The sequence below is a fragment of the Mixophyes fleayi genome, chromosome 4 (assembly GCF_038048845.1).
Source record: "Mixophyes fleayi isolate aMixFle1 chromosome 4, aMixFle1.hap1, whole genome shotgun sequence".
Taxonomy (NCBI): domain Eukaryota; kingdom Metazoa; phylum Chordata; class Amphibia; order Anura; family Limnodynastidae; genus Mixophyes; species Mixophyes fleayi.
In genome coordinates this window covers 95384374-95403810 of record NC_134405.1, presented here as the reverse complement: position 1 = coordinate 95403810, position 19437 = coordinate 95384374, and the positions used below count along the sequence as shown (strand labels likewise).

The 19437-nt window shown below is 38.9% G+C and overlaps 1 protein-coding gene across 1 annotated transcript in view; it reads right to left on the bottom strand.

Annotated features, from left to right (window-relative positions):
- Nucleotides 1-17932, bottom strand: part of RHCG (Rh family C glycoprotein) — a 45248-nt gene extending 27316 nt beyond the window's left edge. Inside the window, exons 1-2 of the mRNA XM_075207771.1 lie at nt 17680-17932; nt 7082-7268 (exon numbers count right to left, since the gene is read on the bottom strand). Of these exons, the coding sequence (XP_075063872.1) occupies nt 7082-7268; nt 17680-17866 (374 nt within the window). The 5' untranslated portion in view covers nt 17867-17932. The remainder of the gene's footprint in view (nt 1-7081; nt 7269-17679) is intronic.
- Between the last annotated feature and the right edge of the window lie 1505 nt (nt 17933-19437).

The following is a 19437-nucleotide window of genomic DNA, read 5'->3' as shown; positions in this document are numbered from 1 at the left end:
TATTAGGGTCTCCCCTTTTTCATTCATTTGTGGAATGTTGTTGTTTCGAAGCTGTTGAGGTATTTATAAATTTATCCATGTTGCTTCTGGAAGCTGCTGTCCATCTCCTATCCTCCGCTCCTCTCCCAATTATAATAGTAGAGCTGTATTTTAGTCTTGTTTGATGTGGTGATCACATGGCAATCATGACAGGAAGGTTAGCACATTATAGATATGTGGAGGATAATTACTGCAGTTAAATAAATAACACACAGAGTGGAAGGGGTGCTAACACTCTATAATGTGGCCTGGATTTTCCTGCCTCTAGGGCAGTATGAGTGATAAGGTAGTTAATGAAATAAAAGAAATAGACTTACTAGTGTGGGTTTAGCTAGTATAATAGAAGTGTCCCTCTTCTTGGGTGATAGGGTGGTACAGCTGTGAGTCTGGAGGGATAGTTAGTTGCATTCCGCTCCCAACGACTGAGAAATCCGAGATGACCTCAGGAGCTGTGCTTGTTAATGGTGAGGCTGAAGTGACGGGACTAGTGAGTGGTGATGGGGCTAGGCTATTTACCCCTTGCCTGCTACTTATCCCTTGAACGTGATGGCTCAGTGAAGGTTGCAGCAATGCTACTAAAGAGGCGAGACCGAAGTAATCAGTGCGGTGCTGGGGAGCTCAAGTTAAATGTGTCCATTCGCTAGGACACGCCCACTGGAAGTCCTCGCCGTGATCCTTGTTAAATAGGCTTCCCCAGGCTTTCCATGGGGAAGGCTATCGCTGGAGATAACTAGCAGCAGCCCTTGATAGATTCTGTTTTTGCTGGAGATGGGGCTTTTCTCTAGTTCATAAACAGGCCCCTTAAGTTTATGAGCAATCCAGCTAAAGGGTGCAAATTTGCACCCGGACAAACCATGTTGTGATGCAAGGACTGCAAATACAATATTTTATTCCCTGCAGGGAAACAACTGCCTGCGGCATACAAATACTGGACAGCTTTATTTATAAACTGATTTACAGTTCAGCTAAGATGCACCCCTGTCTGCAGTGTTACATGGTTTTGTCAAGATGGAAATGACACCTTCTAGCTCTAAATGAGGCTCTTTGAGAGTGGGTGCCAGCGATATTCCGCTTCCTCAGCGATACTGGCCCACAGCAATAAGGATTAACTTACCATTTCACCAGGCCAGCCTCACGGAGATATGCGCATGTGTGGTCCAGCTAGCGTTTTTCCATTGATTTTTTTCTGCTATCTATGACTGGCAGGTGCAGTGGATGCAGAAAGAAGCAGAACTATGGAGGTGTTCTATGAAAAATATGTGGCAGGTAGATGTGTTGGTACTTAGGTTGCCAAAATATTTTACCACACACTCAGGTGATGTAAATACAGCCTAATGCTTATCAGCGGGGAACTGGAACACCACAACAGGTTAGTGATAAAAAGAGAATCTTGTACCCAAATATTGTATCTATACAAGACATATCCTGTACACTCCTGTTACTTCAGCCTGCTGAAAATCATTAACTGAACACAATGAAGATTGAGCTTATACACTAGAAATCAATGTCAAAATGTCATGCATTATTGTCTGATATTTTTATGCTTGTGTAGAACAAGCAAGGTTACACTAGGAATCCTTGTTAAAGGTTATTTATTAAACAAGGCGACCCCAACAAACGGAAAACTATGTTTTTGTATTACACATTGTGCAATTCAAGCAAAGTTTAACAGCCGCGCTTCCTTGTTTACAGTAATTAAGAAGTAAATGTGTAATTAAACAATGACTGTAATAAGAAATCATTTTATGAAATGACAAAAATGTGTGTTTGCACCAGATAAAAGGCTTGCTTTTGCTTTATCATATATATTAATTGGGTTGCCATGGGCAATAACGCCACTACAAAAATAAATCGCTAATAGGTAAGATCAATAAATGATGCAGGATAGCAGAAACCGAACATAGAAAAAAAAAGCATCGGTGTCTAGGGGGAAGCAGACAACCTGTTTTCTAAAATAAAACACATCCAGAATAGAGCCCCAAGTGTTATGTTATCTTAGACAGACTTGCTTTTTGTGCCCGGAAATCTTTAATTTAAAAAGATTCAGATGCAATAATCCAGAACCCTGATGTATCTAGGTTAACATAGTAGTACGAATAGGTACTTTCACTTTTTTCTGTAAATTGAACATGGATAAATAGGTAGCTATCATGAACATGGCAAGCTATGTCATGAAGGTGCCTCTGGTTTTCTTGCCCATGTCTTGCCCTTAAAGCAGCAAACCAATGAAAAAAATGAGGTTTGTTTCTTTACCATAAATTAAAGCAGCAATAGCTTTAAAGGCAAAACTTGCCTTTAAAGCTATTGCAGCTTTTAATTTACCATGCAAAGTCGCTCGGATATCGTTGATTTTCAAAAATCGCTATTTAATACATTTGCCCCCAGTACTGGTTAGGGGCTTTCTAAATTTTATGTACCTGTCTTTTCTCCATGTATTCCAGGATCCAGACAAGCCGCAACCGAGCTTAAGATACCAACAGTCGCAGGTAGTGAAAGTGACAAGACCAGGTAGGAGAGAGAGCAGGACAGTTGCCAACTTTCCTGAATCTGGTGGGACAATCATGAATTTGGGCGATTGACCCACTTAGTCAGGATTTGGTCTGACTGCCAGGACAATTGGGAGGTATGTCCTGCTTCATACTGCTCTGCTCCTGATGGGAGAGCTGCACGTACCTAACAATACAATGCACACAGTATTGCCCATGTATTTGTCTAAAATGATAGCCGTATTACATCATAGGGACCCCCCAGAGCCTTAATCCACCTCTGATACACAGAAGTATCTTTGCCAAGGGTGTGCACCTAACTCTGCATCTCAACTCATCCACCTGAGTCTATCAAGGTGCCTCAGCTGAAGTTTATCAGCTCAGGCTCTTACAGATGTGATACCATTTACCTGGATATTGTCAGGATTGTCAGAGAATACTAACATGAAAGACTCAAGTCTGACCAAACCAAAGCTTATGCATAAGATCATCAAAGTCCATGACACTACAGGGTTTACTCCAGGGCTCTCTTTAATCACTAAAAGAGCTGAGTGGGATAACATGGTTTCCAGCTAACACCCCAATAGGTTCATACATGCATGTATGCTAGAAGCCTGTCCAGTAACAGACAGTGGCTACCCATGGTACAGCTCCAATTATGAATTGCATTTTCCTATGCTCATACCCCATTCAATGCCCTGAATCAGTGACTATGACTAAGACTATGATCCAAGAAACAGCCTCTGGGCTATTCCAGGGGATAAATGTATCAAACTGCAAGTTTCCGGCGGGTTTGAAAAGTGGAGATGTTGCCTATAGCAACCAATCAGATTCTAATTATCATTTATTTAGTATATTCTAATTCAAAATGAAAGCTAGAATCTGATTGGTTGCAATAGACAACATCCACTTTTCAAACACTCCAGAAACTCGCAGCTTAATACATTTACTCCCAGGTGTTTTGTTTACAGGATGCTCTGTGGCTTGCCAGAATGCACCTTGTACTGGGATGCTCCTATAAGACTGTGACAGGAGGTCTGTCCGCTATGACAAAGAAGAGAATGGTGTGACAAGATTGGGGTACTTGGCACTTTCACTAAAGGATAAGGAAACATAATGGAATCTACCACCGGCACTCGTCCCTTCCTCTTGTTGGATAGAAAGCCTGTGGCATGTCCTCTTATGTTTCTTAAATGTCACTATCTGGCATTGTTGTAGATTAAATACTATTATACTGTGTGAAAATGTTTAAAAGGCAATATCCTTGGTGCACCAAAAGAAATACATGGAACACCCGTTAGCCCACAGCAATAAGCACTGATCTTTCCCATTCCAAATAGAAGGACTTTGTTTTGGCGGATCGGAATTGCCAGTTATTGTGAATACCTAACAGACTCAAAATTACTCTACGGCGTTATTCCATTAAGGAGAACGCAACTCATCTTTACAATCTAGGATTAAGGCCTTATGGGGAACAATTTTGGAACCTATTGTGCATGTTTCTCATCTTTGCAGAGCCGTTGTCAGCAAGGGAATCCAGAGGACAGGATTGAGAGGAGTTGCCCTAAACCAGCCCCAAGAAGATAAGGGCCACAAAGCCAAACAACAAAGAAGGCTGGCTCTTCAATGATGCCAGGCATCCAATATAATGGGAATCACTTAAAAAGCGGTGCCTGGCAACCATCGAGAGGCTCTTGGAGATAGGAAGTGATTGGGGCTATGGCTTCCGCTAAACAGTCAAAAATCAGAGGCTGCAAAATTGACTTGAGAGAATCAGGCATTATTTTCTTCATCCTACCCGAACTCTGTGGGTCCTGTAATGATGCGTGCCTGATAAAAGCGGGGTGACACTTGAACTGGGCCTCTGCCATTGTGGCAATAAGAGACATGTGACCGTAGGACTGTTGGAGTGTGACCAATGTACTAGTTATATTATGGTTGTATAGAATGATGTATACACTTGTTCATAAAAGCTTTATATCACTGCTGGTTTGTGTTAACAATAAACATCATGTTCTTTATTTAATTTTTTTGCCTGGGTCTGAAAATACTTTCCCACGTCCACGGTATTGGGGCAGGGTATAGGCTAAAAGGTGTCCCATAAGTGCTGACTTGCTGCGGGAGTGGTTGTCTGGTATCTCTGGGTAAACTCCCTGCTGGTTAGTATGGTTAGGTAGCCTTTAGGGGCCCCTATCACCAGGAGAGAAATCAAACAGGACAAAATGCAGCCCTGCCTCATGCAGTTTTGTGTGGTGACCATTTCCAAATTGGTACCATTAATCATGACCCAAGCTGTTGGATTTGAGTAGAACATTTTGAATACCCAGTAAAATGTCACTGGACATTCCATAGGCCTTCAGGGTTTTATTCATAAGCTGCCATTAAATCGTATCAAACATCTTTTCAGCACCAAGAGAAATGACTGCGGCAGTGGACCTTCTAGAACTTATGATCTGTATTAGATTAACAACCTTCTTGTATTCTCCCTTGCCCGACATCATGGGATGAACCTCAAATAATCATATTGGATCAGTGTTGGAAGAACCCGATTTCTCAATATTTTAGCACAGAGATTTAGATCCCGATACAGGGGATGTATGGGTCTACAACTTGCATGCATCAAGTTTACGTCCATGTGCATAGCATATCTTGCTTGAAATAGATCTATGCATGCTCAGAAATGGACCTTCTGCCAATGAACGCAAATGACACAATATGCTAGGACTTGAGGTGTGGATCGGGGGGAGGGAACGGCCAGACTAACATAGACCATGTACAGTAAGGGCATCCCAAGAGCGATCAGATGCAGATGCAGCCGATTCAATTTCTGAGTTTCTCATAAGTAAGCTTGGTTTCAGCCTTCTCATTTGCACCAGCTACAGCGCAGGTGTAAGTGCTGACTGATAGTGATGACTGTCACAGCATTGTTTTTGTTTCAAAAACGACATTTATGCATGCCACTAGATAGCACATAACAGGCCTTAGTCATTAAAGAGAGCACAGCATAAAAAAAGTAAAAAAGGAGTAACTTTGCACCTGGGCATAACCATGTTGCATTGGAGGGGGAGGTAAATTTAAAATGTGGGCACAGATTTAGAGTTGAGGTAGGACATGTCCTAGATCAACTTTAAATTTCAATGTAAAAATAAAGTTTTCAAGTATTTGTGTGCTAGATGAATAAACAGCCAATATTTAACTTATGTGCAAAATAATAAACTAATATGCACCCCTTGCATTGTAACATGGTTTGTCCCGGAGAACATTTACTCCTTTTTTTGCCTTACATTCCTTAATGACTTAGGCCCAACATGTTTATGCAAGTAAGATAGACTATAAAAAGGTATTGTATAGACAATATGCATTAAACGCATCTATAAATATTTAATGTAAACATATGCATATTTGTATTACTATTTATACCGTTGCTCATTTATTTTACAATATACATTTTTTTGTGTGCGTTCTGATGTGACCTTATATTGCACATACACTTATGTGTATACTGTATTCTGTTCTGTCTGTCCATGCAAGGCAAGTACCGTTTAGGTAGAGCGTACTTACACACAGATTCAAATCAAAATGCATCTTGAGATCCGCTGCGATTTAAATAAGGTCGTAACTACTCTCAAGTTCCGTGCAAATTTCCTGCTTTTTGCATTCTGATTACTTGCATAATCTCATAGACAGTGCTTTTTCTACTAAACTGTTCCACAGTCTGGTGAGGCAGTTTGGGAAGCCTAGCATCAGAAAGGAATTTGTTAATCCCTCAGTCGAGGTATGGGTGAATTTGTGTTTTGTTAGATGTAGATTGTAGTAATTTTGAAATTCGACTTGACTATATTTAGGATCATACATAAAATCTCTTGTGGAACTTTAGACAGTATATTATGGTTGGAATTTCTGGTCCTCTATCTAGTTGCAAAAATCACCCTATACCCTTTCTCAAAAAAGAATGAAAAATGTTTTAAGACATATAAGGATTTTAGCAGGTTTGTTTTAGAAATAATTAATACAGATTACCCCTAAACCTTCTAGGCTTTGCAAGGATCACAAAGTCTGACACATGTTTATTTAGGGATTCTCTTTCCTATAATTGTTTGGGCAAAGTAAAGATGTGGCTGAGCAAAATCATGTCAGTCCTCGAGTAGTCATTGTGATCCACGGAACAGCAAACATTACTAGTTTAAAGTCGAAGTTTATGTTTGAAGTTTATTGTTCGCATGGAAAACTGTTAAAATACTATACACTGTAGGCATTGAGCTGATCTATGGTTGAACCAGTTCACCTTGTTTGAATTTTTTTTAGTCTATCTAACTTTCAAGAATATATTGCAAATTTTCAAACTTTAGAGCAGATAAATGAACCAGTTTTATAACCATTTTTTTTTTTATTATTTTATTTAAGAATCTCTGCAATAAATGTACTGTTATAATGTAGGATCAGTGTATATAAAAAAATACAGTGTATTTGTGATATCTGGTAATTGTGAAGATCAATGCTCAACATTAACCTATTAAAACAGTGTTATTTGTCATAATATTACTATATATCGTCACCTTTTTACGGAGAGAGGGATCTTGCCCCCTGGAAAGTTGCCGAGCCATCCCTGCATAAGAAGAGCCCATTGTATTCCAAATGCAGCAAGTAAGAAGTTGAACCCAACACTGCCAAACCCGTATTTCTTCAGGAAAGTCATCAGAAAGCCAAAGCCAACAAAGATCATGACATGGACATCTTGAAAACCTATTGGGGGACAAAAAAAAGATGGTAAGGATGCTCACCTGCAGAACTAATGATCGTAGAAGCTGATCCTATGAGTTTATATCATATTATATATTTATTTATATTATATATTTTATTATATCCTCTATCTATAATATTATTTATTTTATTATATATTTATATCATATATATTTATATTATACAGAGGATTCTGCTTCATGCTTGTCACATGGAGCTGTGTGCTATTTGATAAGCTGATACTAACAAAACTATACTTTCTTTTTGCACCAGATTTAAGACTTCCCAAGCGTTGCTATTTCAATACTTCTAGATGGAGCTCTCTGCAGTAGAAGGGCGCCATCATTGATCCTTACATTTTTCCGTTTCACAAGTGTGGTATAGAACAGACCATTCAACCAGGACTTTACATGGTACCCTTCAGTCTTGCTGATATAACGACACTTCAAAACTGCTTTGTGGCATATTCACACTTGGCCACAATTTTTGGCACGTTTAAATAGTAGAATGTGACCTTAAGTGTTCCTGGTCACAGCTAACCACTGCACACCATGTGAAATGACTAAAGATTTTGACATGAGGATGGGATTCTAGGTCAGAAAGCTCAATCAGATTAGGGGAAAGGGCTGATCATACAATTGGATGTGCCTGGGACAAAAACAAATTTTAGGGTTTAATCGTGGTTGAGCAATATTACATCAATCCTCAAGTAGGCATTGTGAGCCATGGAACATAAAGTATACTGTCTTGTCAGCGGTTCTTTATTTTAATTTTTTTTTAAAAAAAATTATTTGAACAGCAAACATTACTGGTTTTAGTTCAAAGTTTATGTTTGCAGTTTGTTGTTCACATGGAAAACCGTAAAAAATACTATACTATGCAGGCACTAAGCTGCAACTTGGCTTTATCAGTTTGTCTTGTTCGAAGACAGAACTTGTAACAGAAGAACCTCTCACCTCTGCAAAATGGCCAGAAGTACCTGCAAACCTTGTTTTGACACATCTCTAATGATAACATTATTTACTCAAGGTCTTAAAGTAGTTTAAGAATGGTGCCACACCAGAGGTGTTCACTCTGCAGAATGTGCAAGCTGTTTCAGAACCATTTTCCTGCTGATAGGTAAAAAATACCTGAAAGGTTCAACGTAAGCAGTTTGTCAACAGCTACTTAATCCTTCATGTGACAGTTGGAGAGAAATAAAAATAATAATAGTTATAATTTCTATGAAGCACTTTTTTGCCTGAGCAGCATTTTAACAAGTTTCAGACATCTTCTCTGTGTGAAACCCTCTAGGCCTGCGGTACTCAAGAGAAATGTTACAAGAGCCATTAAAAGTACAAGTGGGCCTCAAACCAACTGAATACCGAGAACATGAATCAACTACAACCAAGGCTTATAAAAAATAAGTCTATATTGCTGTTTTGTTGGTAATACTTATTAAATTATTAAAATGCAATATTTGTTATCATTTTTATTATTTTTAAGTTAAGTATATCATGGGGGAGATTCAATTTAGTGCGAGCTGTCTCTGGAACGTCCACGGAGACACCTTGTACTGATGTTATGGAGTTTCGTACCGTAATTGCTAGCAATGTGCACAGACAGATATCTCGGTGATGTCCCCGTGCCACATAGGGCCGGATTAACCCGAGGTCTAACTAGGGGCTACAGCCCAGGGGCCTCAGGCATCCAGGGGGCCCTTGAAAGTGCTCAGCAGCATTATTGATCGGGCCGGGGGTGCCCCCGATCAATGCTACTGATCCTGTCACTGTAATCTGCTTACTGAGGAGATCTCCTGAGAGTGAGACTATGAGTCTCACTCTCACAAGATCTCCTCAGTAAGGAGCTTACAACCCGTCGCGAAAGGAGGACTACAGTGACAGGAGAGGGAGGTAAGCGCTTGGGGGGCTCACTGGGGGGGGCCTCAAGGGGGCAACGGGCGGCTCAAGGGGGGCCTCACGGGGGACGGCGGGTGGCTCACAGTGGGGCCTCACAGGGGAATGGAGGCGCCCTTAGCCAAGGTGCCTCCACTCCCTTAATCCAGCCCTGGTGCCACATCACCGGTAATTGGATTTACCCCAGTGTTACACTTGTTATTTACGCCAAATTTTTAGCACCTGTGAAGTCAAATTCCTTAGGAAAATAAAATGATTGTGTTGCAACAAATTTTATATCATTTTATTGCATGGCAATACAAAAACAATACAAATATGGAAAACAATGCTGAGTGAAGGTAGTTATGAAATTGTTGGTTTTTTAATGAAAGAAATCACAATTTAGCTGTAAACTGAATCTGTATGTCTCCCATTGCCAGGGCTGATTATTCAATAGGTTGACTAGGCTGCAACCTTGGCGGTAAATTTATCAAGCTGCGTTTTTTTCAACGATTTAAAATCGACACAAATTGCGAGAGATCATCCGCGATTTTATGTGCAAAATCGCCATATGTATTAACCTGTGATTTTGACTTTCCTAAATCCAGTCTCTGGCAATTTGTGTTGATTATAATATACCTATCCCGCCTGTGTTTAGTCGAACTCCCCGGAGATTAAGCACAACCTGAAACTCAGATTGAACGGGAAAAAAAAGCATGCAGTTTGAGCTATCTGGCCAATGTTAACATAACAGGAGACATAATACAAGTTTTAAATACGAGAGTAATCATGATTTTTGTTTTAGAGGGGCAAATTTTATTATTAATTATCTTACGAGGGACAAATGAAATAAATTAGTGGAACAAATTTCATTAATGATTATATGTATGTTTTTTTTTATTTAATTTTATTATATTATAATGGCTTACTCTTTCATTACCAGTGGGGCAATAATTATCTTTCTCTAGTATGGCAACACTTAATATTTCCATATGGAGACACCATTTAAAGTACATACTTGAGGCACTACAAGTGCCAGAACAAAGGGTATAAACTTAAATTAATTTTAAAATCTAAGGGAATAGTTGTTCTCCAAAGTAAAAAGAAAACATGAAAGAAAATGTAATAAAGTTTTAATCCTGACATATTCCCATGGCAAAGGCTGAAGCCAATGACTCATCCTTGGGCGCGTGCTTGAAGATAAGCAAGTAGGAGAGACAAGGATGGCGACAGGCACAGGTGTGACAGCTCCCTCTCTCTCCACCTTCCTCCACAGTAGTGCTTGTTAACGCCTCCATTCTGTTGCACAGTTCTGATATGGAAGGCGTGAGGACTCAATCCCACTTTGCTCTGCCCCTATACTGCTCAGACAGGAAGCGAGGAAATGTGAACAAACATCCTCTTAAAGTATGGGATTCTGGGGCATTCTGGCTGACTTCTCCTCAGATCGCTCGACAGCACGTCGAGAAGACGCAAGAGGCTAATAACTTTCTGAGGGGCCGCAATAATGGCTGAGGAGTACCGATGCTCTAGGGAAAACCCCTTTCATGTGTAATTTGTGCCTGTTACTATGCAGCTGCACACAACACACAATTTTACTTGTCAAAATGCCAGTACCCGTGGAGGTGCAAAACCTCTCACTGTTCGATGGGAGGAGCGGGTTGGGGTGTTCCTTGCTAAATGTCCCCACATACAAAAAGGAGATTTCATTTTGTCAGATGATATTAGTTAAATTAGACGTTGCCTGGTTAGTGGAAACCTGCAGAGCAATTTTCTCCCCACAGACAGTCTCGATTTTTACACATCTCCAGATTTGGTGAAAATTAGACATTGGTCTATATAAGCAATGGGGCACCGTTGCTGCAATTCTAGGACATTTCAACCAATGTAATAAAAACAAACACGCAAAGTGACATGTAATAAAGACAGTCCTCCCAATGTTCAATCATCTCCTGATTAATGAATGACATGAATGAGGCTAAACTGAGTAGTAGTTTGAGAAAACAATAAAAGTTGACCCCAAAAGGGGTTATGTCCTATGGTAGTAGTAGGCTGAACCCAGAAGTTTTTTTATCGTTTTCTCCATCAGCATTTCCAGTCTGACCCAAAATTCTGCAAATCCTGATTTATTAAAGCGGCTTTCCAAAACTCTCTATGAGGATACGCAGTTATATATGCACGAGGTGGACAAATATTTGCATTTGCGCAAACAGAAATGTTTTGTGGCCTGCAGGATTTGCATTTTCATAAATGACCTTTATTGTAAAACTGATGTTGCTTAGTATAATTTTATTATGTTTACTTAGATGCATGATACATGGGGGGCGTTCAAATGTTTTGATTTCTTTGTTTTATTGCCACTTCAAATGAATGTCATACAGTTAGTGCATATAAACTTTCAGACTTATTCAAGTTAAGCATTGCCTACAAGCTGAGCTGAAGGTCACCATGGACCTTAATGCTTTTTGCTAAGTTCTGATAATAATCAAACATATTTAGGTTAAGCATAACAATCAGTAGTTAGATATTAAATCATTAAACCCAAATTCAATTACACTGTGACCCTGTTTAAAGTGCAACAGGTCAGTAAAATATAACAAGGACACAGATGCTGAATGAAAGAAAGAAAGAATAATATCCTGTACATAACAAAAGAAATAAGACATTTATGGGAGTGTGGTGGGCTACTAATCCTTATTTCATAAGCCTTAGAAATTATATTAATAGTGTGTGAAACAAAGAGTTCTAACGAACATTGATTTAAGGAGTGACCAAAACCTTATTAAAATGTGAACATCCAATGCTGTGCAATTTAGATTAGAAACAAATACGTGAAAAAGCAAAATGTTACACACCCAATCTAATTATCTATTTAAAGAAGAGATATACTATATATATATATATATATATATATATATATATATATATATATATATATATATATTTATTTATTTATGAAATAATATAATTAGGAGGCACTCACGGGACTTTTTCAAGTTATAAATTCTTTATTCCATAAGAGAAGGAACAGACTCTGGAATAGTATTTGCATGCAGGTATATTAATCTCTGTATGACCTGTGTGTTTTAAAACCCCAGGGAGAGTGTTTATATTTGGGAAATGCTTCCCAGAGAGAGCTTTATCTTTAAGGAAAAGCTGGTAAAGGGTCCTTGTGGTTGTAGATGGAGTGAGAAGGGTAGGCTCCATTTACAAGACCCAGTCCAGGTCTTCTGTTCTGCTGTGAGACTGAATAGTGCTGGCACCTGGGAGCTGTGGTTAAAGGCTGCTAAGCAGTGGATGCACTGTCTCACTACCTGGGGAAAAGGACTACAGAATCTCTGTGAGAGGAAGTTTGATCTTTGCTGGGACAAAACTGTGCTAGAATGTCTTATGTTTTGTTGTAGTTTGTTAGTCAGGAGTGACTTTAGTTAGTGCTGGACAGGCAAGGTGTTTATTTTGAAGTTTCTATTATTTTCTTGCTTAATAAAACTGACTGAGGCCTTGGACCTGTGTGATCTCTTGACTGCTACACACTACCACTTACCCCCCAGGAGATGACACCTGGTCCCCTACCCCCCACTCACTATATTATATATATATTCAGTGGTCAATGTGGAAATTTAGAAGTGGGGGTATGGAAAATGGAAGTAAATGGAATTTGATAGATTTACAATGAAGTCAGTAGGATAAGCGACGATATGGGATACCGCTGTATACTTGTCCACTTTGACCACTGTATGTATGTATATACTTGTTAATTATGGAATTATTCGGAATAAACAGAGATGTTCTGAATTTCAAGAAGTAAAACTATAAAATTCTTACTTCTTGGATATCAGAACATCTCTGTTTATTTATAAAATCATGCTCACTGCCAGCGATCCTCGAGCCACCTGGAGACCGTTTCTTGAACCATCATCATCATCATCACCATTTATTTATATAGCGCCACTGATTCCGTAGCGCTGTACAGAGAACTCATTCACATCAGTCCCTGCCCCATTGGAGCTTACAGTCTAAATTCCCTAACATACACACACAGACAGACAGAGAGCGAGAGAGAGACTAGGGTCAATTTTGATAGCAGCCAATTAACCTACTAGTATGTTTTTGGAGTGTGGGAGGAAACCGGAGCACCCAGAGGAAACCCATGCAGTTCATCAAATCAAAATAAAAATGTTAAAATTCAAAGGAATTGAAAACAGGTACAAGCCGATTCAACAATGCTATAACAGGTTTGCACATGAGCATTATGCAGTTTTGTTTTATTACTGTGTTTGTTCCCAATTGTAAAGCACTATGGAATTTGCAGGCACTATATAAATAAATGTTGATGATGATGATGGACAGCGACAGGCTAGGTGTACACATGCAGCAAACCTTGATTGTGAATGGCCAATCTGAATAGCAAAACTCAAACACGAATGACAAACAGAAACAGCTAACCTGAAGCGTAAACAACAAACATGGAGTGCAAATTTCGAACCACAAAATCGAATGACATGTTAAAGATTGAATTGCAAACACGTTTGTGACCATTGAACCAGTCACCAATTTGGAACCAATAGCTTAACTGCCCTTTATCTGCTTACATATCACATGGATACTCTATATGGGCAGCACGGTGGCTTAGTGGTTAGCACTTCTGCCTCACAGCACTGGGGTTATGAGTTTCATTCCTGACAATGGCCTTATCTGTGTGGAGTTTGTATGTTCTCCCTGTGTTTACGTGGGTTTCCTCCGGGTTCTCTTGTTTCCTCCCATACTCCAAAAACATACTAGTAGGTTAATTGGCTGCTATTAAATTGACCCTAGTGTCTCTCTCTCTCTCTCTCTGTCTGTGTATATGTATGTTATAGAATTTAGACTATAAGCTTCTACATTGTTGTTATTATTTTCACTTAATTCAACATTTCAGTACAAGAAAGCACTTTATATCAGGGAAGATCAGGAAGGCTAGTACAACTAGAGGTCCCATGGGATAGTGCCAGTCTGTCATGTTAACGGGGACAATCCTAGGTATAATGGCATTTGCAGAAGAATTTTCCAATTTAATTACTAGAAAAAATGTGATCACATTTTTGTAATACATTGCTTAATAAAAATAATTGAATTTTTTAGACTACTACTGCAGAGTTTTTGTAATGCTCTTTAAGGATATATAGAGTGTTTGTTTGGTAGCAGTTTGAAATAGATATATGTTATGAGGTTTATATAGGAAAATACAGATGAACTAATGGAAAGATTACACCCTAACATTTAATGACCTACTTTTCCTCATATTAATAATATGAAATAAATATATTTTACTCAGGGGTTGATAGAGTTGATAGAGTTATAGGGTCCAAACAAAGAATTTTATTTATACTGAAATAAAGCAACAAGATACTTATATTGTATAGGGGGCAGACAAGTTAGGGGTTGGTGACATTTTTGAGGGGTCACTTTTATTGTGTGTAATAACAGAATTTGCCTTCATGCACAATTTGCCAGTGTTGCACAAAATGCTTCATATGGCTTTGTACTGCTGGAGAGGAAGATTGAGAGAAGACTGTATGTAGTGGTTATCAAAACCTAGCCCCGGCCCTCGGTCCAGTGCATGGCCATGCTGAACAGATTCAACTATTTTATCATATTAGATGTAAAAACAGCTATAAAGTCATATAGGACATTCAGGATATGCAGTTATTAAAGTTAGAATCTCACATTTACAAGTGGCGAACTAATTTCAAGATGATTATAATAACCATTACACCAGCCCTCCAGCACTTGATGACAGCTGTATCTGTGTCTAGGACTACGCTTAATGACGTGAACACACTCTCCTGTCCTTTCTCTCCCCCTGTTCTACCAAACCAGTCATAAGGAGTCGCAAGTGTAAGATGCAACATTTTTTAGATTGGATGGTATAGACAGTTTGAATAACATAAAGCATAGTAATGCAGTAGGCATTGCTCCATCCAGATTTCTAGTTTAATGTGTATTTCACACGCCAATGTAAAGGTGTCAAAACCAGTCTGTGACAAGTGAGCAATTCTATAACCTCTCATAAGCGATTGTTAAAATTAGCATACACTATGTACCCTAGCCTTAAAAGCCTCAGGGAAAATGCAGTCTTTGAATAATAAATATATTATATACACCCATATTTTCTATGTCCTGAATAGACATCTTCCAGTTTTGCCACAAATAATTCAATGAGCACACAACTTTGAGTCCAAAGGTGCAGGGATGCATATTATCAGTAATAATCAATATTGTGTATGTTAGACACTAAGCGGAGTATATTTACTAAACTGCGAGTTTGAAAAAGTGGAGATGTTGCCTATAGGAACCAATTGGATTTGAGCTGTCATTTTGTAGAACTTACTAAATAAATGATAACACTGATTGGTTGCTATAGGCAACATCTCCACTTTTTCAAACCTGCAGTTTAGTAAATCTAGCTCTAAGGGCCTTCTGTAGAGTAAGCCAAAAACGCACCTGTAGAGCACATCCAAAAATATAATAAATTCTGTGTATATGATGAGCTTCGTGTATCTTTAAAGATGTGCAACTCAACATTCTATGTGATATGGGTCTGCAGCATGAAAATATGTTTAAAACATAGCACATGCTTTAAGGGATTGACAATATTTAAGTTTGTGATGATGACTGGCCTTTTAATGCTGATTAAAAAATGTGTGTGTCCCACTACCCCCCCTCCCCGACCCCCATAAGCATCAACGCTCATAACGTGGGGTGGTTGCGCTCTGCCTGAGGAGGCTGCTACCAGCACCGGGCTATGACAGGCCGGGCTGGTGAGAGTCTGAGGCTGATTCATTAAGGAAAACAAAGCAAAAAAAGGAGTTCATTTGCACCCTGGCAAAACTATGTTGCATTGGAAGGGGAAGTAAATTTAAAATGTGGAGACATTTTATAGCTGGGGTAGGACATGTCCTAGATCCAGAGCCGTAACTTAGAATTCTAGTGCCCTGGGCGAGAAAGACAAATGCCGCCCCCCTAGCCCTGAATTTTAACCAAATTAACCTAAAATATTCCGAAATTGCGCCCCCCTTCAGCGCTGCGCCCTGGGCGGTCGCCCCTGTCGCACAGCCCTAGTTACGGCCCTGCCTAGATCAACCTTAAATTTCAGTATAAAAATAAAGCCATCAAGTATTTGTGCGCTACATGAAAAAGCAGCCAGTATTTTTCTTACGTGCAAAATGGTAAACTAATTTGCCCTCCTTGCATTTGTAACTTGATTTGACCAATACTCCTATTTTTGCTGTGCTTTCCTTAATAAATCAGGCCCTATAATATCGTAGGGTTCCCTTCCATAAGGTCACTGTTCAGCACTGGCCTGGATTTCTTAGGGTAATCTGTCCCGCAAAAACAATATGGATCCCCTCCCCTAGAAAAAAACAGCTTGGTGCTGAAAGCACTAGGGTACTTCTCAACACCTCTGCCAGTAGGTGTCGGGAGTAAAATTTGAAAATTAGAAAAATTTGAAAAATCCCCTTTTTTTTCTCCATGGACTACTAGTCCCAGGATGCCCTGCAAGCCATAAACTGCTTGGGCATGCTGGCATTTATAGAACTACAAGTGCCACAATACCCATGGTTGCTTTTTGTTGCTTTTTGTTGCTTGAAGAACTACAATTGTCACCATGCCCTGGCATTCAGGGTCTGCTGAGAACTGTAGTGTTTTAGGAAAAAAAATGTGGTTAAAAAAAACCCCACTCACGCAAAATAAACTATATATATATATATATATATATATATATATATATATACATATATATATATATAAAATCCTTTTTTTTTTTTACTTATATATTTATATATATAGGGGCCCCAGTGCACTGCTGTGCCCGGGGGCCCATACTGTTGTTAAGGTGGCCCTGCTTCCACAGTCTCTTCTCCTCATTTGTCCTGTCTATCCTTTGGCATATACCTTTTCCGTATTGCCACAAGTTTGCTGCCTAGGATTTATCCTCGACTCCTCTCTCTTTCTGTCCCACATTAAATCACTCCAGTCTTCACATGATAACAAAACCTCACCATTCACTCTGCACAAATTACATTGTTGGGACACTATCCTTCAAACAAAGAACCAGGCTCCAATAACTGTACACACATTTGTTTCAGCTGTGATTTTCATGAAGTACTTGCACACACACTGCTAAATACTGACTACTTCATCGTTTGTAAATATATGTTTCAATTCTGTATTTCAATAACTAAGAATGACTATACTGTAACACAATCCTTTAATAAAAACAAGTTTAGAAAAATGCTTAAACGACGCTCGTTTAAACAAGCTATAAAAAGGAGTTCTCAAAAAAATAGAAAAAATACATTGATTTCTTAATAGTTATTTTGGTTTTATTTTTGTCCCCTGAAAAACAATAGAGAATAGAGAAGCTTGTCTTCTCTTACAAATGAATACACTGCCCCAATGCATCTCTCTCTATACAAGAGTCTAAACCAAATTAGAGAATAATATCACTCTTAAAATATTAAAATGCTGATCACACCAATCAAATTAAATATACTTACTTGGGTACCTATAGTAATAATCATTTTCATTGTTGGAGCTGATGTTCTCAGATTTCATGTATTCCCCCCAATAGGGGTTAGATGCAATACCAGCACGTACAAATATGCCAAACAAGATTATCAAGATAATTTGGAATACCATGCAGATTATAGGTAGTTTCCATCGCATGCAGGTATTTTTCACCATATTGGGGAGCTGGGTATTAAAATGTCAGCAGGTTGTGTTATTTATATGTGAAGAAAGAATATACCTGTCTGGTTTCTTCATTATATACAGTTTATATCTAAGGGTGTGACTGCTCAGGATTTTCATTATACAGGTTACACGCCTCTCAGAGAGGGAGGTGAAACAATGCATGATGGCTTTGGCAGGATATATGGGCAATTGACAGGTGAATTAAGAATATTAAGGGAGTTGACAGTGCAAGAATGCAACATGATAATTAGAATGTGAACTATATTAAAAACTATCAAACATTGTGAAAGTAACTGGAATTGTGTTAGGGTTATCCAAAATATATAGAAGCATCCAGAGAAAAAAAATTAAGTGGTTGTCTGACCATCTTGGTTACATTCTGCTAATTACAGATCATGTATCTGTACTTAGTATGCACCTATTTATCCACCTAGTACATTCACAAATTGACAATCGCATTATGGTTTTGGGAACTGTCCCCAGAAAAAAAATCTGCACCTAGTTTTGTGTGATTATGGGTCTGATGGACGTACATGGTGGAAATATTGAAAAGTCCAATTTCACATTGGGACCAAAACTATTTATTCATTTAAACTTTTATGTTTTTCTCCCAAGAGTACTACTCATTTTAGCGTCATTTATGTCTTAAAGCTGAGCTCCCGTGGGGCTTGTTCTGTGCTTGTGCCTTTGTACTGGTTGGTCCTGCTATTCCCCACTCTGCTACGTCACACTTAACCTGCGGGGTCCACACATTGCCGCTTTAAATTAACCTTCCTCTAAGTCGTACTGACATGAAAGTGAAGTCTTGTGTCTTCGGAATCACTGCCTGTCAGCATGCCGCTTACATCGGAGATGTGGACCTTCGGTTTTCAGGTAAGTCTCTTTATATTCTATTAGTTTTTCTCATATTTAGGATTTTTTTTGTAGGAATAAAACCTGTCGGATTTTTCAGCATCGGTGATACGATTACCACCGCTTTGTAGAGGTATGACATTCATTTCTGAGGTATTCATTTCTGAAGCAATAAGAATTTTTTGAGGACGTCTTTTGTGTATTTTGGTAGAGGAAATGTCTTGTTTGGGGTTTTGTAACTTTGCTCAAGGAAATCTCCAATTAGGCATTTGTGAAGAGGTAGTCTGTTTTGCGGAAAGCAGGAAATGCTAAATAAGTCTATTCAATGTGAGTGACCAACACTTGAATGCACGGCAGGGAGCCGTTGCCTGTATCCTGGTTATAGTGAAAGGAAATCTACGATCAATGAGATTCAGGGTCTCGCAGAAAAGTGTAAATTTTGTTAAGTATAAATTGCATTTAAATCATTGTTTGGGTAAACATATTGCATCCTGTTACTAAAAATAACTCAGACTTCGGGGGGCTGGCTGTGAGGTTGTGTCCAAAACTGTATAAAACAGCACTGGTTTGTACTGAATGTATCATTCTTGTTCCATCTGACCTGATCACTGGTACCTTCAGCTAGTGTGAAAGCAAATAAACATTACTTGCTTCAAAGACCCTGCTTGAGAACTTCTCCACACTGAAAATCCTGTGACCTACAGATTAGA